At 38.2% G+C, this 23,480-nt stretch overlaps 1 protein-coding gene and 1 non-coding gene across 2 annotated transcripts; one reads left to right on the top strand and one right to left on the bottom strand.

Moving 5' to 3' along the window:
• Positions 1-2,021: 2,021 nt before the first annotated feature.
• On the bottom strand, positions 2,022-23,391 carry AFM (afamin). Its single transcript, XM_052642255.1, has 14 exons — positions 23,304-23,391; positions 19,642-19,690; positions 19,210-19,342; positions 18,299-18,510; positions 17,188-17,320; positions 16,451-16,548; positions 15,534-15,663; positions 13,451-13,665; positions 9,795-9,927; positions 6,039-6,136; positions 4,872-5,004; positions 3,614-3,837; positions 2,695-2,827; positions 2,022-2,057 (listed from the first exon to the last, which is right to left on the bottom strand). Exons 1-14 carry the CDS (start codon positions 23,389-23,391, stop codon positions 2,022-2,024), a joined length of 1,815 nt encoding a protein of 604 aa, XP_052498215.1.
• TRNAW-CCA (transfer RNA tryptophan (anticodon CCA)) lies at positions 20,168-20,239 on the top strand. The gene has a single exon. It is a non-coding gene; the product is annotated as a tRNA-Trp (tRNA).
• Positions 23,392-23,480: the final 89 nt, after the last annotated feature.

The raw sequence follows: 23,480 nt of genomic DNA, 5'->3' as shown, positions 1-23,480 counted from the left end.
GCCAAGTAGACATAAGAACACTGCCTAATTGGCTTATATTTGGTTATATTTGCATTATATTGGATTATATTGTGCAATGTCTAACACACAGTAGGATCTAATAATAAATATTTGTTGAATAAATGAGTAAGGATTCCAAATACTGTGCTCTAAATGATAAACCAAAATAACTCAATATTTTCATGTATTATATCTTAGATGGTCATCATCTTTCTTTTCAGACACTGAAACACTAAAAAGCCTTAAAAGTTTAGAGAACAGCCAGGATCATCAAGCCATGGGCCCACAACCAACCCTCACTTCCTGGCTTCCCAGTTCCCACCATTCCCTGTCTTTAGATGTCACTGTCAATCACTTACAGTTCCAAAATAACAGCACTTTTGATGTGGAATGGAGGGAGAAAAGAGCCACTGTTGCTGATGCCTTGGCCCATTCCCCTCTTTCTGAAGAACAGATTTTATAGGGCACCCACGACACAGCCTTACCTAGGAGGTAATGTATACTTTGGCTAAGAATATTGTTCTGGAATTAGAGGGTTCAAATTTAAGCTTTTGGTTCTACTAATTACTAATTATATGACATTGAACAAATTCATTGATTTCCCCAAGCCTCAGTTTCCCTGTTTGTAAAACAGGAATAAAAAATGTTTACTTCATAGAGTTGTTAGGATTAAATGAGATAATACATTAGAAGTACCCACATAATGTTTTTACATTGAAAACATTCAATCCCAGCTAGTAATAGTAGGAGGAGGTGGAGGTGGAGGCATGCTACAAGCACACAACACCCCATTTTCTTCCGAGCAGCAGCAAGAACAGAATCTGTGAGTACTCTGCCCACAGAATTGCTATTTCAGAGCCCTTTCTCCCATAAAGTCATAGATTTATTCATTTTGCTGTACAGTAGAAATTAACACAACATTGTAAAGCAACTATATGCCAATAAAAATTAATTTAAAAAGAAAAAATTAAAAAAAATTTTTTTATAAAAAAAGAAGTACATTTAACCAGTGAACCAATGATGCTGATGGAATGAATGACTCGGTTGTTTCATTTTGTTAACAAGTTGACACATGACATTAGTCTTTGAGAAATAACTTTATAATGTTGTTGTTTATTGCTTGCTGCAGTAACATTATCTCAGACAACAGGAACAGAAGAATCTGTTTACTGTGTTCTTTTCAGAAAATGAAATTCACCACAGGACAGCTAGGAAGTAGGTAAGTTGATCTTCCTCTCTTTTCTCAGAAACCTGGAAAGAAAAAACAGTATCTTGTGCAGCAAAGGAATATGAAATGATAGAATGCCATATACGCGGCGAGATATCCCATATACATGGGCTAGAAAGCCATAAAAAAACTCTTAGTGGTAACTATGTTTTGCCTTTTGTAGATGCAAACCTGCCCTCTGGCTAGGTGGTGGGAAGGCAGGGGGCGGTGTTGAGGTCTCTCTTTCCCGACATTGAACATCATTGCTATATCTACTTGAGCTACAGAAACTACAGGGGGAAAGGGATCCTTTATATACCTTTTTAAAATTACAAACATATCACTTTTCTTTTATGTAAATCCTGCAGTAAAGCTCTTAGAACAAGTTACGGAGGCCTGTCTGCCCATCTCAGCCCCCTCCTCCCGCTATGAACTTTCATATTAATAGATCCTTTGCCTTTCTTTTCTGGTCCAGACATCTGAGTGCAGTAGCAGGAAGGCAGAAGAGTGGATGTCTTTATATTCAGAAAACTGCTGGGACAGTAAGACAATGCTAACACAAACATAGTAGTGCCCTCCCAGCCGTCAAGAGTGACTGACACCCAGAGACACATTACAGGACCAGTACGGGGCTTGTTAGTGCAAGGCCAGGGGGATAAACCAGAAATGTTAGTGCAAGGCCTAGGGGATGAACTGGAAATCAACAGTGAAGCATAAGAGGGGAAAAGCATAAACGACCAAAGAAGCTACCAATACATCTAGCCTTTGACTGAGATAGAAGGCATTACCTTAGGTGGGTTTTACTTGATGTTTTTCAAGCAGCCTGACTTTTGGCTGCCAATTTTGGACTCTGAGAGAGAAAAAATAGAAATAAAAACATACAAGAATACTTTTGAGAAACCTCCATACTGTTTTCCCACAGTGGCTGCACCAATTACATTCCCACCAACAGTGTACAGGGGTTTCCAAACACTAAAAACAGAACGGTCTTATGACCCAGAGATATAAATCAAAAAAACTCCCCACTAATTTGAAAAGATTCATGCAGTCCAGGGACTTCCCAGGTGGCCCAGTGACTAAAATTCTGCACTTCCAACTCAGGGGGCCTGGATTCAATCCCTGGTCAGGGAAGTAGGCCCCACATGCCACAACTAAGACCCAGTACAACCAAATAAATAAATAAATAAAATTTTTAATGAAAAAATTCATGTAGACCAATGTCCATAGTAGCATTATTTATAATTGTCAAAATATGGAAGCAACCTTAAATGTCCATCAACAGATGAGCGGATAAAGAAGATGTGGTATGCATGTGCAATGGAATATGAGTCAGAACATAAAAAGGGATGAAATTTTGCCATTTGCCACAACATGGATGGACTTGGAGGGAGACATCGCAAGGAGGAAACAGGGTCCTATGGGGAGTTCCATTTTCTTTGTTTGACCAGGAATATCAGTTGAATTCCAGAGAAAAGAGCTGGAAATACCTCCTCCTTGAAGCAGGCCTCAGGCTCCTGGGCTTTGCAGCACTTCTCCACCACATTCGTGAAATCCGCCAGCAATGACCACAGTTCCTCCCCTTCAAGTTCAGGCTTCAGTTTCACTAAGTTCACAAGAAACCTGTGACCCGAGGATGTCAAACAGAATCAATTAACAGTTTCTTTCTGGAACTGCTCTTCTCCAAAAGGCTTGTTATAGAATCGTATCTTTGAAATCTCCATTTAGGTGAATGTAAAAAGTTAAAATATTCTACTTTTGAAAAGAGGTCCTGAAACCTTTCTGCTAAACACATGGAATGGATTCCATGATAACATTCTTTGGAGGCTTATGTAATTATGGGCAAAAGTGTATCAAATGTGGGAACATATAGTAAGTCTTTGCTGTGCACAATATTGCAGAAGATGTGACTTTTGATGTTTCTAGAGAATTCATTTCAAAGCATTCTCTCTTCCTCAGTAACTGAATTCTGTTTCCATTTCACTTGATACAGACACTGCCACATCCACAAAAAAAAAAAAAAAATCTGATTCTTTGGCATTTATAGCATTGCCTGAGAAAACAAAAGCAAAATTCCTATCCCTTTTGGGCCTCTCATATCTTCAAACATTAAGAGAGATTATTGGAGCAAGCATCTATGACATTCTCTCAAGAAAATCTGATTCACTATGAACCTCCTATGAGCCTTTTTATGGCCACCCTCACTCACGTTTGCAAATCACAGTCTGGACACCCCAAATCTCCAGCAAAGAAAAAGACTAAGTTTCATAACTGGATAGACTGGACAGTGTGACAGAAGGAACAGGATTATAACATCAAGATCACACATCCATTGCAATAAACCTTCTTATTAAAACGTGATGTGTCTTCAGCCTGAAGAAAATAATGAAGAGAAGAGAAGGTTGGTACCTGTCTTTTTTCCTCTGGAGTTCCTCATTATGAGCCTGACACAAGTCTGCGTGAAAGGTAAATAACCCTTGAGAGGTAGACGGAGGTACATAGGTTTTATCAGCTTCCAAGCTCTCAAAGCAGGACCTTCTGAAGGCAAAATTTGTTTTACAACAGTGGTCCACAGCAGGGTTGATATTTCGATTTTCATTTATTCCACATAACTCTCCAAGAACTAAATCCACCTGTACCAATGAAAGTTGCAATGGAGTTTTGAAATATGGTAGATGAATTGTTAGTTTGTTCTAATATCACTGCCAACTTAGGAAAGCCTCTGCAATCGTAACATGCCACTATGCACAAAAGAAAAAAAAATAGAGGCTGAAGTACTAAATGGCATTATAACAAAAATTCAAGCCATAGTAATTTAAATTCCTGTAGATTAAGCTTAATGTATATACAGATTGGTGACTTCGAGCTGAGAGCTGCAAACAGCTAATTGAAAGCATCCCCAGGACACAGTGACCCTTAGATTTAGTCCCCTCCTGGGATGTCCCCCACATATGGGCCACCCCAGACCTAAAGAGATATGCTCAACCCAAACTGGACTGGAAGCAGCAATTCTCTTACTGACATGGTGGGACAAGGAGAATTTATAGTGTTGCTTAAAATTATGAAGTTTTCTCTGTCATCCTGAAACAATACTATGATTCCAAGTCATTTGCTCTAACAAATTACTTCTAGTATAAATAAGAAGAAATGGGACTTGGGTGTTGGTCCAGTAGTTAAGAGTCAGCTTGTCAATGCACAGGACACGGGTTTGATCCCTGGTCCGGGAATGAAGATCCCACATGCTGCAGGGCAGCTAAGCCCGTGCACCCCAACTGAAGCCCATGCTTTACAACCCCTGCTGTGCAACAACATAAGCCACCACAATAAGAAGTCCAAACACCACAATTGGAGAGTGGCCCCCACTTGCTGCAAGTAAAGAAAGCTCACATGCAGCAACAAAGCCTCAGTGCAGTCAAAAAAAAAAAAGAAGAAGAAGAAGAAACAAGAAAGATGATCTGGAGACCCCCAAGCAACTATTCAAGACATTCTCTTTAGTTCCTCAGGATTTTGACACAGAGAGCTAGAAATAAAACTTGACATTCCTTGCTTAACAATGTTAAAAATAATGGAGAGAGGAAGACAGACAATCACTTTTAAATCAATGAGTGCAGGTATCCTTTTTTTTTTTTTCTTTTTAGGAACAGTCAGGTATGCGGGCCAGGCTCACCAAATTATCAACACAGGCAAACTCTTCACTCAGGGTACAGCAGGTGGTCAAAGCTATCACCATTTCCTTGCCAAGAAAGGTCAATTCTTCAGTGGAGAGCTGAGGGGCTAGCTTCGTGAGATTGATGAGGTAGCTGAAAGAGCATATGTCTGTTCTGAACAAAAGCAGAAGCTCATCTCCCCTTGATAAGTCACCTGAAATCCCAACCCTGCAAGGCCAGGGACAACCAATGGAAGGGCAATGTGAACCTCAGCTCTCTCATAAAATGGTAGAGATCAGTCTCTTCATCCCCCCATTTTCCTGCATCCTGCCTCCTATAGATCTCTGAATATGGGCTTCCTTCTAACTTCATGACAATTCAGAAACTATCAGATTTGCCCATCGTGTGTCATCTGTGATGATAGGAGCGCCTTGGCAGCAAGTATCTTGGCTAGCTAGTATGTAAAATCCTACTGAAATCCCTTGCATTGTAAATAAACATTTCAAAGGGAAAATTTAATAAATACATGTTGGAAAAAGATAATCTGAGATGAAGGGAGAAAGAAACAAAGATCTTTCATGGGTTGAGTTCCCAGATAACAATCCAACTAGAAATAGTGAAAACATATTTTTTAAACTGTGTTTTGTTTTGAAGATGTTTGGTTTCCATGTACAATACATTAGAATGGTAATTAATTTTAAAAATTCAGAAAAAACTTCATATTATTCATGAATATTCACAAAGTTCTTAAAAAACAAATATTAAAGTGTTAAGCAAATCCAAAATTATTTCTTTAAACTCCATAAAATGGGCTTAAATCTTGGGAAGAGCATCTTTTCCTTGGGAAAATATAACAACCTGAAGTTTGCTGCATTCCGCTCCCCATGCATGAAATGGGGCAAAATCCACCAATTCTGGGTTGAGAGTAAAAAAAGATAAGTGTAAACAAAAACTAAAGCATTAGGTAATCAATTTGTCCAAAATCCTATATTTCTTCCATTTCTAGCCTGGTTTCTGATAAAGTTTTAAAATGACAGCTCGATGTGAATTCTTAACTCTTGTGATATTATTCTTTACCAGAATTTATGAATTCATCACAAAAGGGCTGAGCTAAATTTTTGACACTTTGTCTCCATCTTTATTTCATCCTGGTCACAAGGGTTAACCTGCTTGTTTGAACAACTTACTGGTATTTCAAGTCATCCTTCCCCAAATTCTGAAAATGTTCACATTCTCGTTGTACTATCTTGAGGCTTTTCTCTGTTGTCTCATTGAATCTATTTTCCTGAAAATAAGAACAATCATGCTTTTGAAAATTTTATCTAATCATAAATATAATCATAAGATTGATGTTGACTTGTCTAATTTCTTTTTTTTATACTTAACGTAGTATTTTCAAACTATCATTATCATAAATTAGTCACTAAGTTGAGGGTAGTTTTCTGTATATGTATGTTAGAATTTGAATCTTTTAAATTATGTTAGATATATAGATATGGTGTTTGCCAAAATGTGGAAATTTAAATTTTCATCATCGTTACCTTGTATATTTTATAGAGCTTTAAGTCTACGAAGTGGAATTCAAATCTGATGCTGACAATGATCATATAGATTTTCCCTTTAAAGTGGCCAGAGAAGTCATCTGGTCCTGTGAAGTCAAGTGACTTGCCTAGGATTACCCAATAGGCAAGTGTTGCTACAGAACACTTTCAATCGCATATATCTTTTTTATACCATCTTTTTGATCATTTAGAATTAGAATTTTAAACCTCCAATAATTATCTTCAAATACTTGACAAACTCTCACATAACATAAAGTTGGACACCAACTAAGTGGCCACCGGGGAGAAAACTACACACCAGTGGATGGATGCTGAAGGATGAATTGTATCTTCATATAATAAAAAGAATTTTCTAGCACTTCAGTTCAGTTCAGTTCAGTGGCTCAGTCGTGTCCGACTCTTTGTGACCCCATGAATCACAGCACGCCAGGCCTCCCTGTCCATCACCAACTCCCGAAGTTCACTCAGACTTGCGTCCATTGAGTCAGTGATGCCATCCAGCCATCTCATCCTCTGTCGTCCCCTTCTTCTCCTGCCCTCAATCCCTCCCAGCATCAAAGTCTTTTCCAATGAGTCAACTTTTCGCATGAGGTGGCCAAAGTACTGGAGTTTCAGCTTTAGCATCATTCCTTCCAAAGAAATCTCAGGGTTGATCTCCTTCAGAATGGACTGGTTGGATCTCACTATGCTCCATTTAAGGATCAGCAACAGACCTCCTCGTTAGGGACACTGGCAAAGCTGGACGAAACCCAAGTCTTCTTACTTCTTGCTCAATTTTGAATGAGTATAAACTGGCATTTTTGGCAAGTGGGGTTAATTTTTTAAGCAAAGCAAAGCAACACATATCAATTGAATGAGAAGCAAATCAAAAATGTCAAATAATTAATCTCTGTAATACACAAATATGCATATGAACTGATATTAAAAACACACTAATTTCAACAAGAAAATCAGTAAAAGATGTGAACAAACTGTTCACAGGAAATTATAAATACAGTAGCTAAAATCATATAGGAAAATCTTCAGTTCAGTTCAGTCGCTCAGTTGCGTCCGACTCTTTGCGATCCCATGAGTCGCAGCATGCCAGGCCTCCCTGTCCATCACCAACTCCCAAAGTTCACTCAGACTCACAGCCATTGAGTCAGTGATGCCATCCAGCCATCTCATCCTCGGTCGTCCCCTTCTTCTCCTGCCCCCAATCCCTCCCAGCATCAAAGTCTTTTCCAATGAGTCAACTCTTTGCAAGAGGTGGCCAAAGTACTGGAGTTTCAGCTTTAGTATCATTCCTTCCAAAGAAATCCCAGGGTTGATCTCCTTCAGAATGGACTGGTTGGATCTCCTTGCAGTCCAAGGGACTCTGAAGAGTCTTCTCCAACACCACAGTTCTAAAGTATCAATTCTTCAGTGCTCAGCCTTCTTCACAGTCCAACTCTCACATTTATACATGACCACAGGAAAAAATATAGCCTTGACTAGATGGACCTTAGTCAGCAAAGTAATGTCTCTGTTTTGAATATGCTATCTAGGTTGGTCATAACTTTTCTTCCAAGGAGTAAGCATCTTTTAATTTCATGGCTGCAGTCACCATCTGCAGTGATTTTGGAGCCACAGAAAATAAAGTCTGACACTGTTTCCACTGTTTCCCCATCTATTTCCCATGAAGTGATGGGACCGGATGCCATTCATTATCTTCATTTTCTGAATGTTGAGCTTTAAGCCAATTTTTTCACTCTCCTCTTTCACTTTCACCAAGAGGCTTTTTAGTTCTTCTTCACTTTCTGCCATAAGGGTGGTGTCATCTGCATATCTGAGGTTATTGATATTTCTCCTGGCAAGCTTGATTCCAGCTTGTGTTTCTTCCAGTCCAGCGTTTCTCATGATGTACTCTGCATAGAAGTTAAATAAGCAGGGTGACAATATACAGCCCTGACATACTGCTTTTCCTATTTGGAACCAGTCTGTTGTTCCATGTCCAGTTCTAACTGTTGCTTCCTGGCCTGCATACAGATTTCTCAGAAGGCAGGTTAGGTGGTCTGGTATTCCCATCTCTTTCAGAATTTTCCACAGTTTATTGTGATCCACACAGTCAAAGGCTTTGGCATAGTCAATAAAGCAGAAATAGATGTTTTTCTGGAACTCTCTTGCTTTTTCCATGATCCAGTGGATGTTGGCAATTTGATCTCTGGTTCCTCTGCCTTTTCTAAAGCCAGCTTGAACATCAGGAAGTTCATGGTTCACGTATTGCTGAAGCCCAGCTTGGAGAATTTTGAGCATTACTTTACTAGCATGTGAGATGAGTGCAATTATGCGGTAGTTTGAGCATTCTTAGCTCCATTATAAAATATATTCTTAAATGTTTAATTGGATCACTATGCTATGCACCTGAAACTATCACATTTTTAATTAACTATATTCCAATATAAAGTAAAAAGTTACAAAAGTCAACTAAATTCTTAAAACACAGTCACTATTTAGCAAAGTTAATTTCATGTGCAGTGTTGGTGAAGGTGGGGACGAAATGAAGATTTTCAACACTATATTGGACTATATGCTGATAATAACTTTCTAGGTAGCAATTTAGTCATTTGTATCAATTATTTTTTTATTTTAAAGTCTATATATTTTGATGTAGTGATTTTCCTTCTGATAATCTATCTTAAGAAAATAGTCATAACTATTAATAGAGATGAATGAAATGAGATACTTAGGGTCACTTATAAAATTTTTAAAAAGCTAAATAAGTGTCCAAAATGTCAAAGATATAGTAGGAGAGCATTTAGATATATTATTACGATGGAATACCATCATGTAAAATAAAGCGAAAATTTTTGAAGTCTGTTTAATAATGTAAAATGTTTTTTATTACAATAAATAAAAACAAATTCAAAAATTTCTTCAGAAAATATTATCCCAATCTTATTTTTAAACATATGTATAAATAGATTCGTATATGCATAGAAAAAATAAAAAAATGTTAATTAAAGGTATTTATTGAGGACAGAATCAGAAAGTTTTTACTTTTTCCTTTATAACTTTTAGTAATTTCTTAATCACCTTTAATAATCATTTATTATTTTTATGATCATAAAAAATCCAAGATGGCTCAAGAAAACACAAGAGCACATAAATAAAAAAATAAATATTTAATCAGAAAAGTTTTTTACCTCAACCTCAACACACAGGATTCATAGTTCTAAACATTATGTGTAACCCAAAGAGATGATGTTGGTCTTTGCGGTGATCAGTTTACACTGAATTTTAGATAGACTCAGATTGGTCAATTATATTTTCTACCCTCTGAACCATAATAAAATTTGATAGTTTTTAAGTGTTTGCTGTTTTGTTTGTTTAATTCTCTGAGCCTACTAGGATGGAACCTACCGCACGACGGTAACACTCAGGAGGGTTTTCCATGTTACAACACTCTTTAAGGAGATCCTCATACACTTTAGCAATTCTTAACAGCTCTGGTGTGGACAGTTCTGGATGTCTCCTTGAGTACTCATAAAGAAACCTGTGATGTGTAAAATATTTTGTACATTAGAACTTCAAGAAAGAGCAAAACACCAAATCCTGCTATCTTTTACTCTGGGGAGACCTTTTATTACTGAGTCTGCCTTCAAATCCTGTTTCATCTTTCTCTGGCGAAGGAGTGGCTTAAGAGGACATTTTGACAAAAGAGACCATGTTACAAAGATTTTCTTCCATATTATGTTTTAAAATAGCAATGTCTTTTACTTGGAGGGATAGAATGGTTAGAGGTGTTTATCATTCATTGTTAAAATAATGTTATCCATAAAGCATCAGAAATAGTAGATCATGCTACCAATACTTTAGGAAATACATATCAAATATAATTCTGTTGGAAACTGCATTCGACCTCCATCTTGAGATTTGGGGAATATGGCTTCTCCTCACTCCTGATGCACCTGGGGAGAGATTGTGGAGCAGACTTTGCCCATTACTTCATCCTGTCACTTGTCAGTTATGGGAGTAATCACCCCTGCAGGTCCAAATCATTGGCAGTCATTTCCATGGCCTCAGTGAGGTGTTATAAGGGTACAGGTGGGTGTGATTAGAGGACAAAGTGGGAAAGGGAAAGGAAGAGGCTAACACTTATTAAGCCCTTAGTAGGTGCGAGGCATTGGTTCAAGCTTTGGGCATAGGAGACAAAGATTGGCTTCTTAGCCTTTATAAAACACTGTCTCATTTAACTTCACTTAGCCCTCAAGATAAGTAGTATTTCTCAGCTGAGGAAACTGTCTCAGCCCAGTAAAGCACTTGGCTCTTGGCTTCCCTGGTGGCTCAGACAGTAGAGTCCGCCTGCAATGCAGGTAGACCTGGGTTCGATCCCTGGGTCAGGAAGATTCCCCTGGAGAAGGGAATGGCTACCCACTCCAGTATTCTTGCCTGGAGCCTTGGACAGAGAAGCCTGTCAGGCTACAGTCCATAGGTCAGGAAGAGCCAGACACGACTGAACAACTAACACTTTCACTTTGTAAAATTTGAACCTAGGTCCCAGAGGACACCTACCTCATTCTTTTTAAACCAAGCCAACTCTTTTCTCAAGAGAGCTGTTTTCTTTAACTACCCTGTGCTATTTACAGTTTTCTTCACAGAAATATCATCTTTATTCTTTCGAATTAAGTAAAAATGATCTATGTTTTGTGAGAATCATATGTCACAAAAGTTTTTCAAGGGACTTTTGTCATCTCTTTTTCTCTTGTGGCCTTTTTCTCTTGATTAATCTTGGCTTTTCTGACATCTCTCCTCTTCTCCATTTACCTTCTCAGTCCCAGTTGTAAGATATAGTCTCATATTCTAAAGCAGTGGTGTTTAACTTCAGAGAATCAAGGGCTCCCCTTAATATTTCATAAAAGCCATGAACTTTTCCTCAGAAATAAAATTGCACCTAAAATCTCACCACCAAAATATTGTGAACAAAAACCCTTGGAAGAAAACCCCTAGCGCGGCAGATCCACTGAGGTCTTGCATCAAATACTGGCATCCAGAAAAAATGCACCGTAAACTGTTTCTGGTTCAGCATGTTCATCGCTGCCCTCATTTCTCCCCATGCTTCCCACCCGATCTTAGTTGTCATGGTGATGATGATGGAGATGATGAGAAATGAGGATAAGGATGAAAACTGCTTCCATTTAGCAAGCCTATGTCAGGTACAAGTGAAATGCACTGCATCAGTGATTTAGTTTAATTTGACTGAACATCCATGATTCATGAGAAACAATAGAGCTCAGTGGTTATAAGAACAGGAATCTGGAGCCACACTGGTTGCATTTGAACCCTTGCTTTACCAGATATTAGTTGTGTGACTTTGGAGCAAGTTACTTAACCTCTGTGCTTCAGTTTCCTTGCCTGCAAAATGATGATTGAGGAAAGTATTCTAACCACAGAAGTTTGTTTTGAAAATTAAATTGATTAACAGATGCGAAGCACTGAAAATTTGGTGAAGTATTCAATAACCTTTATCTTCAATCCAGACATCCTTCCAGAATTCCAGGTTCATACATAAAATGCTCTTATGATATTTCCACTGCATTATCTCACAGGCACCTCAAAGTCAATGCATGTGGGCTAAGTTGCTTCAGTCATGTTCAATTCTTTGCAACCCAATGGACTGTAGACCACCAGCCTCCTCTGTCCATGGGATCCTCCAAGCAAGAATACTGGAGTGGGTTGCCATGCCCTCCTCCAGGGGATCTACCCAATCCAGGGATCGAACCCTCATCTCTTATGCCTCCTGCACTGGCAGGCAAGTTCTTTACCACTAGCGCCACCTGGGAAATCAATGTGGTCAAATACAAATAGTTTCTCTTTCCCACAAACCTTCCCCCATACTTCCCGTCTCATTGAGTCTGAAAACTACTTACCAACCACCTAAGCCCCAAACTGGGATTCATTCCAGATGAAGTTTCTAAAAGACAAAAGTGATTTTGTCCTTCCTTATTCTTCAATGAAAACCCTTCGGTGGCATCTTGTTACTTAGCATATCGGGATGATCTGACCCCATGTGCCTCTGCCTACCCTCTTCTCTCACTGCAGAAACCCTAGCACAACCACATACACACCATGCAGTCTCACACCCCTATCAGTGTTCTACCCCTTCTATCTAGACTACCAGCATTTCTTCAAGTACCTCCTCCCCGTCAAGACTTTCAGAGTTCCCAAGCACTTCCTCTTCTATCCTCTTATTGCCTGTGCCCTAGTGCTTTCAGAAATCAAAGAGTGTTTCTTGCACTCATATATTTATGAGGCTGTCTTTCCACATCACACTTCTATTGATGAAAGCTTATTGGAGGCAAAACCCCTGTCTAACTTGGTAAAGCCCCTGGATTATACTGAGTTGGCCAAAAAGTTCATCTGAGATATTCCATAACATCTTACAAGAAAAAAATCCGAACGAACTTTTTGGTCAACCCAGAGTTATTACTGACAAACTTTGAATGACTAAATATTCTCATATGAATTTTATATACAATTCCTAAAATATAGACAAGTTAACGTGTCCCGATGATTCTACCAGGATTCAAATCTAGTCCTTTTGCTTCCAAGTCAGCTAAACAGTGGTGGCAGTTGGGGGAGAAGGCAGGGGAGAGCATGGCAGATAAGCCTGCAAATTCTTAGGTCAGACCTCTTGGATCATATCTAGTCTGCCATATTTTAACTGTGAACCTTAAACAAATTATGTAACTTCCCTGAAACTTTCCTTAACTTCTGAAAATTGGGAGAAATCATGCTTATTTTACAGGACTGCTGTGAAAATTAAAATAGATAATCTGTACTTAGCCCACTGTCTGGCACATATCAAGTACTCAATAAATGTTAGCCATCACTGTCATAGCACAGTTGCAATTTCTAAAATAATGTAAAAAGATTACAATCTAAAATCATGATTTTAAAAATTATGTGGTATACCCAATGATTTAAATGGTTCCTATATCTTCCACCCAAGTTAACCAAAATAGATCAAGTCATAAGTTTCTGTTTGCCTTAGAAATGTCAATATAGAGGTATGTTACTCAGCCATGAAGTTCGCTTGGTCAGCATCTCGTTTCTCACACACATTGTCACTTTCAATAAATTTTGCTTCTCTTAAAGATAAGTCGTTTGGTCTGTCATCTTTATTGGAGTAAATGATACACTCTCCACGCTCTGGTATATTCTTTTCACAGCAGTCTTTGATTTTGCTGGAGATGGAATCTTGTTTTGAACAAATATGGCTCATAACCTTGCTCTGTATCAAATAAGAATGAGAAATGACTTTATTTTCATAAGTTCTTCAGGGCTAGATTCTTCTTCATAAATGGAATGCAGAACCAACCATAGCTATAACATCTAGAATTGTTTCATCAGCTAATTTGATAGCTAATTAAATTTTGCACTGATTTAATACAGTGCCCTTTCATTTTAATGCAAGCTTGATTTCTTAGGATTTTAGATGATATAATTATGAAAAATAGACTCATACATTTATTACATATTAGCTGGAATTTTCTTAAAGGTGGTCTAACCCCTGCTTCTTCCTCCAGACTCTGCAGAATGAGTCTGCACATTTCTCCTGCTCTCTGTTCCAGCTCCACGTGAACTACAATGAGTTTCTTCAAAACACTGGGCTATTCCAGACACCCTGACTTTGCTCAAGCTGTTCCCCTACATAGAATCTTATTCTGGGGAATACTGAAGGTGAGGAATGAGATGGAGCTCTAGGTTGAGATGAGAAATGGAATGGAAGTTTGTACCATGTTTCCAGCAAACCACATAGAACCAAGGAGTCCATCTTTACAGACAAATATACATCTCACCTAAGGCCATCATTATTCGGGGCAACACATCACTTATTGTCTGAAATTTCATTTCTGTTTTGAATGAAGTATACTATTCAATTGCTCTTATTTCTACATAAAGCCATCAAAAAAGGATATTAAAAATATAATATGATCCCTTAGTCTCAGCTCCAAACTTCACAGAAAACTCTTCAATTATATCCTAATTTAGTACATTGTATTCAATATTATAAAACCAACATCTCTATAAGTGACCAAATAATACACAAATAAACAGTGAGTGAGACTGCTTTTCATTGCAGTAAATTTAAGGACAAAATAATTCTTGGGGACATCTATTGTCCATTTCTTGAAATAAAATGTATATATCTTCATACTCCAAAATTCAAGTTATCTGATGAGCATGATATTTTGTTTTGAATTTAAAACAGTAAGACTAGTTTAAAAAATCACTAAAAAAACCTGATTTCAACTAAGAAATCAGGATTATTTTTAATGAAATTATGTTACCTTCATATGCATGAACAACTTCAACTAGGTCACTATTATATTTATCAGTATATGTCCTTAGAGAATCACTTTAAAGACTACAATAAGAGTTATTTTAAATGAACATATTCACTTATTTGAAAAGATCATTCCTAAGTATCCTGAAGAAACTCAGAGAAAGCAACTCTTAAAAACATAAAGATCACCAGTTGTTTTCTGAGCTTTACTGTTAATTTCTAATATCTCTAAAAGAGTATTTGCAATATTAAAGAAAACTTTAGTCCGGCTGAATGAATGTTCACAAATTCTAAATTCCTGGGGATTATGTCTTGTGCATTTAGTCACATAAAATAGAATCAACTAAGTAATCTAAAAGCAATCTCATCCATTAAAAACTCCAATGCTTTATTTGGTCTCATTTGTTAATACTTTATTTTTTATTTTATTTGGTTCATATTATTATTTAACAAATAATTTTTATTGAAGCATAAGTGTTTTACAATGTGTGTTAGTTTCAGTCATATATATATATATATATATATATATATATATATAAAACTGAACATATATGTAAGAGACCACGTATTATTTTTTCAGATTCTTTTCCATTTCCATTAGAAGCTATTACAAGATATTAAATGTAGCCCCCTGTACCAAACAGGAGGTCCTCGTTGTTTATCTGTTGTATATATAGTAGTACTATCTGTTATTCCCAATCTATTAACATTATGATTTTATTGTAGTGAGTAGACACACATTAAGGCAACTTCAGAATTAAAAATAGCCACCCTGAAATCACTATTTTTGCTTGGTTTTATAGAATATTTACCCTGCCGCGAATGCACTGCACAACATCCCCTTCACAGCATCCATCATATTTGGAAGAAACATCTTCTAGAAGGGAGGTAAGTTGCTTAAATCCAATCTTGGGGAATTTTTGACTGAGTATAGCAATGTTTCTGGAAACAGAATTGATAAACCACTAAAACAACTTGAACAGCAAATAGATAAAAGGAAGTTCTTTGCTAATACAGTATAAGTAGCTGCAGTAAGCATTGGTATCCTTGTTTTTTCACCAATGGCTTTTCCAAATAACTGTTTATACATTACTTGGCCCACATGATCATTTGAAAATCCTAGGTTGATATTTTGAGTTTTAGTTCTAGGACTAGGGGGAGAAAAAGGTCTGAAAGATATGCCCTCTTCCACAATTGTTATAGCAAAACACATTTTGTAAGGACCACCATTTCTTCTTGTGAGTCCATGGCAGGCATAGATAATTCATCACAGCACCCCTTTTAACTGATCTATTTGAAATCTCAGAATTTCTCACAAAACATTGCACTAGTACCATTGCTCTTTGGCTAGGTAAGATGTGAAATAAACTGTATCCCTAGAAGATAGTTTCCTAGTTATTAAAGTCAAAGATGGGTAGACAAGTCATGTTTAAAGTACTTAGAGGTTTTAAAACTCTGATTGGGAGCTCCCAGACCCATTCAGATTCCCAACTAACCAAAAACTAACTCAGAAGTAGCCTTCTTTCTCACTGGGGTCTCCCCACCTTTCAGGGCTTCTCTCATCCTTATCTAATGTCCTGGTTCTGAGTAATCCAAGCAGATTAACCCCCACCTCAAAACCCCTGAGGGTCTAAGAAGAGAATAAATAAAAAGTCATCAATAATTTAACAAAAATGGAACACAAACAAAAAAATACAAATAGAAACAAAAGATAGATTATAAAACTCACATATATTGTAAGATTTGTGGTCCAAATTTCATAAGTGCCCCACAAACATTTTTTTGATAAGAAGACAATGCTTTTAAATAGTATATGAAAGATTCTGCCTGAGGGATAAAGAGAAAATTCTGTTGAAGTAAGTGGAAAAATCCCACTATTCTCTTATTTCCTAACCACATGTCAACCAAACAATCCCAATGTTTCCTCAGAAATAGAAAACCTATGGGGCTTTTTATCTCAGGAAATGTGTATATCAAAACAAATATAAATGCGTGGCACATTATAAATGCAGAGCCAGTCTTCCTGATGACTAAGTTACACGTGCTGGGAAGTGCCGTGTGCAGTAAGCTTGTCCCTCTCTACCAGGATGATTCACCTATATGGTTTAGGACTTGTCCAAGATAGAAGATAAAATGCAATTTTTACCCTCGTTAGTTACTCACTAGTGTTTCCTTCCAATTTGCAAGGAAGACAAAACCAGAGAGACTCTAGAAATGGGCAATTTTTCAAAGGTCTCAAGTAATAAGAAATTTAGATCAGTTAGCAGGTGGTGAATGGGTTGAAAAAACAGTGAAAGTGACGAGAGAACTGCTAATATGTGGTAAAAAGCCCTTTTGCTATAATTTAATTTTAAGTAAAGATCTACAGTTTTGGGTGACTCCCTGTCCTTTTAATAAGCGTAATACCTAGCTTTGTTAAATGGAATGAATATGTATAGTAGTAAATGGAATAAATGGAACGCCCACCTTTGTTCGAAAGCAGTTAGCTTTTTCTTGTTCCTCACAGCATGTTTTAGTCATCTCCTCAAAACGAGCAGCAACAGTTAGAAGTGTAGGAGCAAAAACGAAGGGGTTCCTTCTGGAAACTTCATAAACATAACTTCAAAAGGAAGGAAGGGGGGTGGGGAACAGGAAAGAAGTGAAGGAATGATAGACAAGGGAAGGGAAAGAGAAGATATCAAGTTGCGAAAGTAAAGGTGAAAGGAAGAAGGATGATTTCCCATTACTGAAGGACTTCCCTGGTGGCTCAGACAGTAAAGCGTCTGTCTACAATGCGGGAGACCCGGGTTTGATCCCTGGGTCAGGAAGATCCCCTGGAGAAGGAAATGGCAATCCACTCCAGGACTATTGCCTGGAAAATCCCATGGACAGAGGAGCCTGGTAGGCTACAGTCCATGGGGTCGCAAAGAGTCGAACACAACTGAGCGGCTTCACTTCACTTCACTTCACTTCAAAGGAAGGCAACATTACTGAGTCTCCAAAAGTGTCATACCACCGAAGTTGCCAACTCCCAAATAAGAATGACGATTGCAGTTCTAATCATGAATGCAAGGCCCTGGCTATTCTCTTTTCTTCCCCATGACCCCAGATGGTCCACAGCTCTCCTTGTCATGCTCAAAGAACAGCTACCTATACAGACTCCATCTGAGATTCAGAGATCATAATCACTTAATGTAAAAAGAAAACTTTGTGATTTAAGCTTTCCAGAAAAAGTCTCTGCTTCTGCAACTATTGCACTGCTAAACATCCATTGACTTAATATTTATGTTTGGTAAAAGCTGCACCTTCCCTTTTGAAAGACCTTTTATTTCCTCCAGTACTGCTTTCGTACCATGCACACACTTGGGTTCTGGGGCTTATCCCATTAGAAAACACACATCATTATTGAAAGGATCTTGAAAGCAGATTTCATATCTTGTCCATCTTCTCAATAATGACCACAGAATCTGACACACAAATGCATGTTGAATAAACTAATTGATCCGTACACCCAGCTATGTTCCTTTGGAATAGATACTGAATTTAGCCTAAGAATAATTCTTCAATTAGATGATTTTTCTACTAAAATTAAACTTACTTATTCAAAAAAGATTCCCTGTTATTTTTGTAAGTCTGGCATTTCTCTTCAGGATCCAGAGTAGGGAGAGGAGGCAAAAATCCTATATCAGCTTTCTTATTATGGAAGAAACAGAGTCTTCTTTCAAAGTCAACCTTACGGCAGCAGTGTGAAAAGTTATACTTTTGTGCCAGTCCCTCCATGGCACATATATTTTCCAGTAAAACCTCATTCTGGACAACAGAAAAGGAAAAGACACATTTTATTCATTGCAACATTTTTCAGGCTTCTGAGATGACACAATGGAAACAATGAGCCATGAGTGTCACTCTTTGAGAAAGAGATTCCAGGATGTTCCCAGTATTACCAGCAGAGCATCTCTACCCACAGCCTTGACGACCATCCTACACTTTGGGAAACTCTATCCTCTCCTGAGTCCCCTTAATCTCTTCCTATCTCTCTTCTGCCTACATCTCCCTTACATAGTGGCTTTTTTTTTCTCTGTCTCAAGGTAACAGGGTCAGAGTGTAATGGGTTGGTTAAGTATTTAGTGGTAATGTTTAGTAATAGCTTTCTAGAGATGCAGGTGGTTACTCTATTGGGAGGATGCCAAGAAAAGGGGGTGTGACAGTAGAGTACACATTGAGAGGCAGGTAAAGAAAGTAACTTTACTTCCATGCTCTTTGCCAGGCTATTGGTTTAGTCTCCCTGCCTCTATACTTATGGCATGGGCTGCAAGCTCACAGCCAAGTCCTCCTGTGCATCAGTACACAGAATTGCATCTCTCCTAAGAAAGTGCCTTATCCTAAATACTGAAGTCAGGCAAAGTAACAACAAGAGCATACAGCATCTCTCTATATTTTCAAGCCAAAAATTCTCTTAGGGTTGACAAATAAGCTTGTTTGTTTAAGAAATGCAAACAATTTACTTACAGCTAATTTTGAACACTCTGGGAGTGTCCTGTCAGCCAAGCATTCATCTCTGTATTCTGCCATGGTTTTTACCAACATTTCTACTTCTTCAAAGGATGCCTCCTGAATATATTGAGCAAATGCAATGATGGTGCTGCAACAGTCCACACAGAGTACACAATGATGACCTGCAGAATTTCCAGTTATGTCCAACCAAAATCTCATAGGAACACCCACTTGCTGACTAACCTTAGAAAATTATCAAAATGTGAAGTCTCTAAGTTTTATAATTTCTTGACAATTCAATTGCCTCATCTGAATTTTTCTTTAATAATGTATTCACTTTTTAATGGCCTATATTTAATTAATATATTAGCATTAATAATTCTGGAAGATGTCAGATAAGCTTTTAATAAACATCATCATCATCAAAACAAGTTTAGAGGAACTCACATATATCCAATGTTATCCTCTATAAAATTCTGGGTGATTCTGACATCATCTGAAAGCAAAGATACTTAAGTTATTATATATCCTGGTGTTTTAATATTTTACCAATAAATTACTATATGTAACACATTTTAAAAGTATAAAATAAACAATGATATAGAAAAAATAGCATATTTAGTATGAAGAAGAGACATCATATGAGCCAAATATTACATCTCAATCATAGTTGATTATGTGCTTAAAAATATTCATTAAGTTGAATTGGCTTGAAATAATCTCAAACTTGGGGCTTCCCTGGTGGCTCAGAGGTTAAACATCTGCCTCCAATGCGGGAGACCCAGGTTCGATCCCTGGGTTGGGAAGATCCCCTGGAGAAGGAAATGAATGGTAACCCACTCCAGTATTCTTGCCTGGAGAATCCCATGGATGGAGAAGCTTGGTAGGCTACAGTCCACAGGGTCGCAAAGAGTCGGACATGACTGGGCAACTTCACACACACACACACACACACAATCTCAAACTCAAGACTTCCCTGGTGGCTCAGACGGTAAAGCGTCTGCCTCCAATGCGGGAGACCCAGGTTCGAGCCCTGGGTTGGGAAGATCCTCTGGAGAGGGAAATGGCAATCCACTCCAGTACTATTGCCTGGAAAATCCCATAGACAAAGAAGCCTGGTAGGCTACAGTCTGTGGGGTCGCAAAGAGTCGGACACGACTGAGCAACTACACTTAAACACTTTCAATCTCAAACTCACCAGACTTTAGATTTACTATTGATGGCTTCCCAGCCACAACCATCAAATACAAGCACCGTTTCCATGCTAGATAACAGGTATAACTAGAAAAGTAGTATGAAGTTTCATTGTTAAGTGATATAATGCTACAGTTGTGCCCAGCAAGAGATGCCAGGCATGCTGATGGTAGTGTAAATTATGATGCTGCTGCTGCTGCTGCTAAGTCTCTTCAGTCGTGTCTGACTCTGTGCGACCTCATAGATGGCAACCCACCAGGCTCCCCCATCCCTGGGATTCTCCAGACAAGAACACTGGAGTGGATTGCCATTTCTTTCTCCAATGCATGAAAGTGAAAAGTGAAAGTGAAGTCGCTCAGTCGTGTCCAACTCTTCGCGACCCCATGGACTGCAGCCTACCAGGCTCCTCTATCCATGGGATTTTCCAGGCAAGAGTACTGGAGTGGGGTGCCATCACCTTTTCCGAAACTATGATGCTAGCCAGACACAGATATTTAGGTGATCTATAAACTAGTCTAACACCACTGGTTCCTTTCCAATAAGCATATACATTTGTATTTGTTCATACAGGCTATTTTCATGGAGTCTTTACTTTATCAAAGTATTGAACTGGTTACTATAAGGCAATCAATGATAACTGAAACATCTCCCCTGGACCTTGGATTCCTAAATACTCTTATAGTGCAGGTGACTCATGAACATGACTGTAATCCAATGTAGAATGCATATGATATTCTACAGTAAAGTGGGTACTAGGCAGCATATTAAAAAACAGAGACATTACTTTGCTGACAAAGGTCTGTATAGTCAAAGCTGTGGGTTTTCCAGTAGTCATGGATGAATGTGAGAGTTGGACCATAAAGAAGGTTGAGCATTGAAGAATTGATGCTTTTGAACCATGGTATTGAAGAAGACTTTTGTGAGTCCCTTGGATTGCAAGGAGGTTAAACCAGTCAATCCTAAAGGAAATCAATCCTGAATATTCTTTGGAAGGACTGATGCTGAAGCTGAAGCTCCAAGACTTTGGCCACTTGATACAAAGAGCCAACTCATTAGAAAAGACCCTGATTCTGGGAAAGATTGAAGGCAGGAGGTGAAGGGGATGACAGAGGACCAGATGGTTCAATGGCATCATTGACTCAGTGGACATGAGTTTGAGCAAACTTCAGCAGGTGATGAAGGACAGGAAAGCCTTGCCTGCTGCAGTCCATGGGGTCACAAAGAGTTGGACATGACTGAACAACTGAGCAACAACAACATATAACAAGAATGCTTATGGTCTCTGGGTGAGGAACCAGAAAGGATTATAGGAGGAAGGGTATATAAGTTGAGCCTAAAAAATGTCCAAGGTTTCAGCTAGCAGAGAAGTAAGGAAGCTCATCTTTCTGTGTGATGTGAGTAAAAGTACAAAGGTAAGGAATCCTGGGATGTTTGGGGAACATCAATTAATCAATTAATTTTCCACTTTGATGAGAAAGTGAATCATAAAGAAAAGTAATGGAACCAGAGATAGAAAGAAGCTGGATCCAGATTATGTGTGCCTTTCATATAAAGCTGAGGAGTTTGGGCCTCAACTAGAAACCAAGAAGAGCCACTGAAAATGTTTATATAGAATAGTAATATCATCATTTCTCTAAACTAAGAAATACCAGCCAGGTAATGGTATGTCTGATGTTCTTGGATCTCCCACAGTACCCAACAAATAGAAAGTAACAAGAACTATTTGTCAAATCGACGTAAGAATGAATGGATGGAGAGGGGGAAATCAAGAAGCTCATTAGGAGACTTTTGCAACTGTCCGGTTGAGAAATCAGCAGGACGTGAATTTTGGTAGGAGTAACAGAAGTGCAAAGGAAAATGTGGATGCAAAAATATTGGAGTCAAAAATCAACAGAACTTTTTTAAAAACATGTTTTTACAAGGGGCAAAGGAGAAGGAAAACTCAAAAATGACTATCCTTCTTAAGCCCTATGACTGGGCTCACTAGCAGGCACTGTTGTGGTGGTGGTGGTTTAGTTGCTAAGTCGTGTCCAACTCTTGTGACACCAAGAACTGTAACCTGTCAGGCTCCTCTGTCCATGGGGATTCTCCAGGCAAGAATACTGGAGGGGATTGCCATTTCCTTCTCCAGGGGATCTTCCCTACCCAGGAATCGAACCCAGGTCTCCTGCATTGCAGGCAGATTCTTTACCAACTGAGCTCCAAGGGAAGCCCCCGTAGGCACTGTAGGGGGTACCAAATTAAGACATCATCCACAACTTCAGGGCATGGTAACACTTATAGCACCTTGGTGAACTGCAAAAAGATGGTCCTTTCAGGCCAGAGGGATTACCAAAAAACACCTCCAAACAGATGAAGTTCAAAATGTTCCCTCTTTGAGTAGAAGAAATATAAAAGTCATACTTTCCTCCAGGCTGACGCTGCTTCAGCTAGGCTCGAGGAAACATACAGGCTTGCAGGGATTTAAAAATTTGCCAAGTGTGTACAGTTGGAAGAAGCAGGGTCTGCATACTCTTAAGGTGTTTACCACATAATTAGGAAATACAACAAATGACCAAAGTTCCAGTAAAATCTCAACTCATGTCTAATGTTCCACTGTTTCCATACACTACACATATTTGCAAGAAACATTAATATTTTCAAATCCAAATTGTATCTCCCAGCAACACTTCTTATATTACCGTTATGCTGGTGACCGATTGCTGGGTATGATAATTGTCTCTGTCAGTAGATAGGGTAATATGATCCAAAATACAATATCTGGAAAGGTTAGATCAGGGTATCTGATCAGTATATGTAAACTAGGGAGAGGGAGGAAAAAAGCAAGTGAAAATTTAAACTGAAAGAAACCAAAGTTAAAAATTAGAAATTAACCCAACTTAGTCCCTTAGGGGATAGACAAGGAAATTTCTTACCTACATCTTGAGGCTGTGTGGGCAAGGTTAGGGATTCAGTCAAAAAGAAAAAGAAAATAACAAAACCTGTAAGTTTTAACTGTTTCATTTTTTAAGAAATCACATTCACAAAAGAAAAGTAACATGAATGAGGAAAATCAAGTTTTTATATTATTCTTTGACACTATTAGTAAAAAA

This window comes from Budorcas taxicolor, chromosome 6, assembly GCF_023091745.1.
Source record: "Budorcas taxicolor isolate Tak-1 chromosome 6, Takin1.1, whole genome shotgun sequence".
Taxonomy (NCBI): Eukaryota; Metazoa; Chordata; class Mammalia; order Artiodactyla; family Bovidae; genus Budorcas; species Budorcas taxicolor.
This window is presented reverse-complemented; position numbering and strand designations above follow the sequence as displayed.

Bases quoted from the DNA above. Each gene is read 5' to 3' on its own strand.
- AFM (XM_052642255.1), bottom strand. From the start codon at position 23,391: ATGAAACAGTTAAAACTTACAGGTTTTGTTATTTTCTTTTTCTTTTTG. The intron at 18,511-19,209 runs GTAAGTAAATTG...TCTGTTGTCCAG, and splicing joins CAGAGTGTTCAAAATTAGCT to AATGAGGTTTTACTGGAAAA. The intron at 3,838-4,871 runs GTGAGCCTGGCC...TCATTGGTACAG, and splicing joins TTGCCTGTGTTGATAATTTG to GTGGATTTAGTTCTTGGAGA.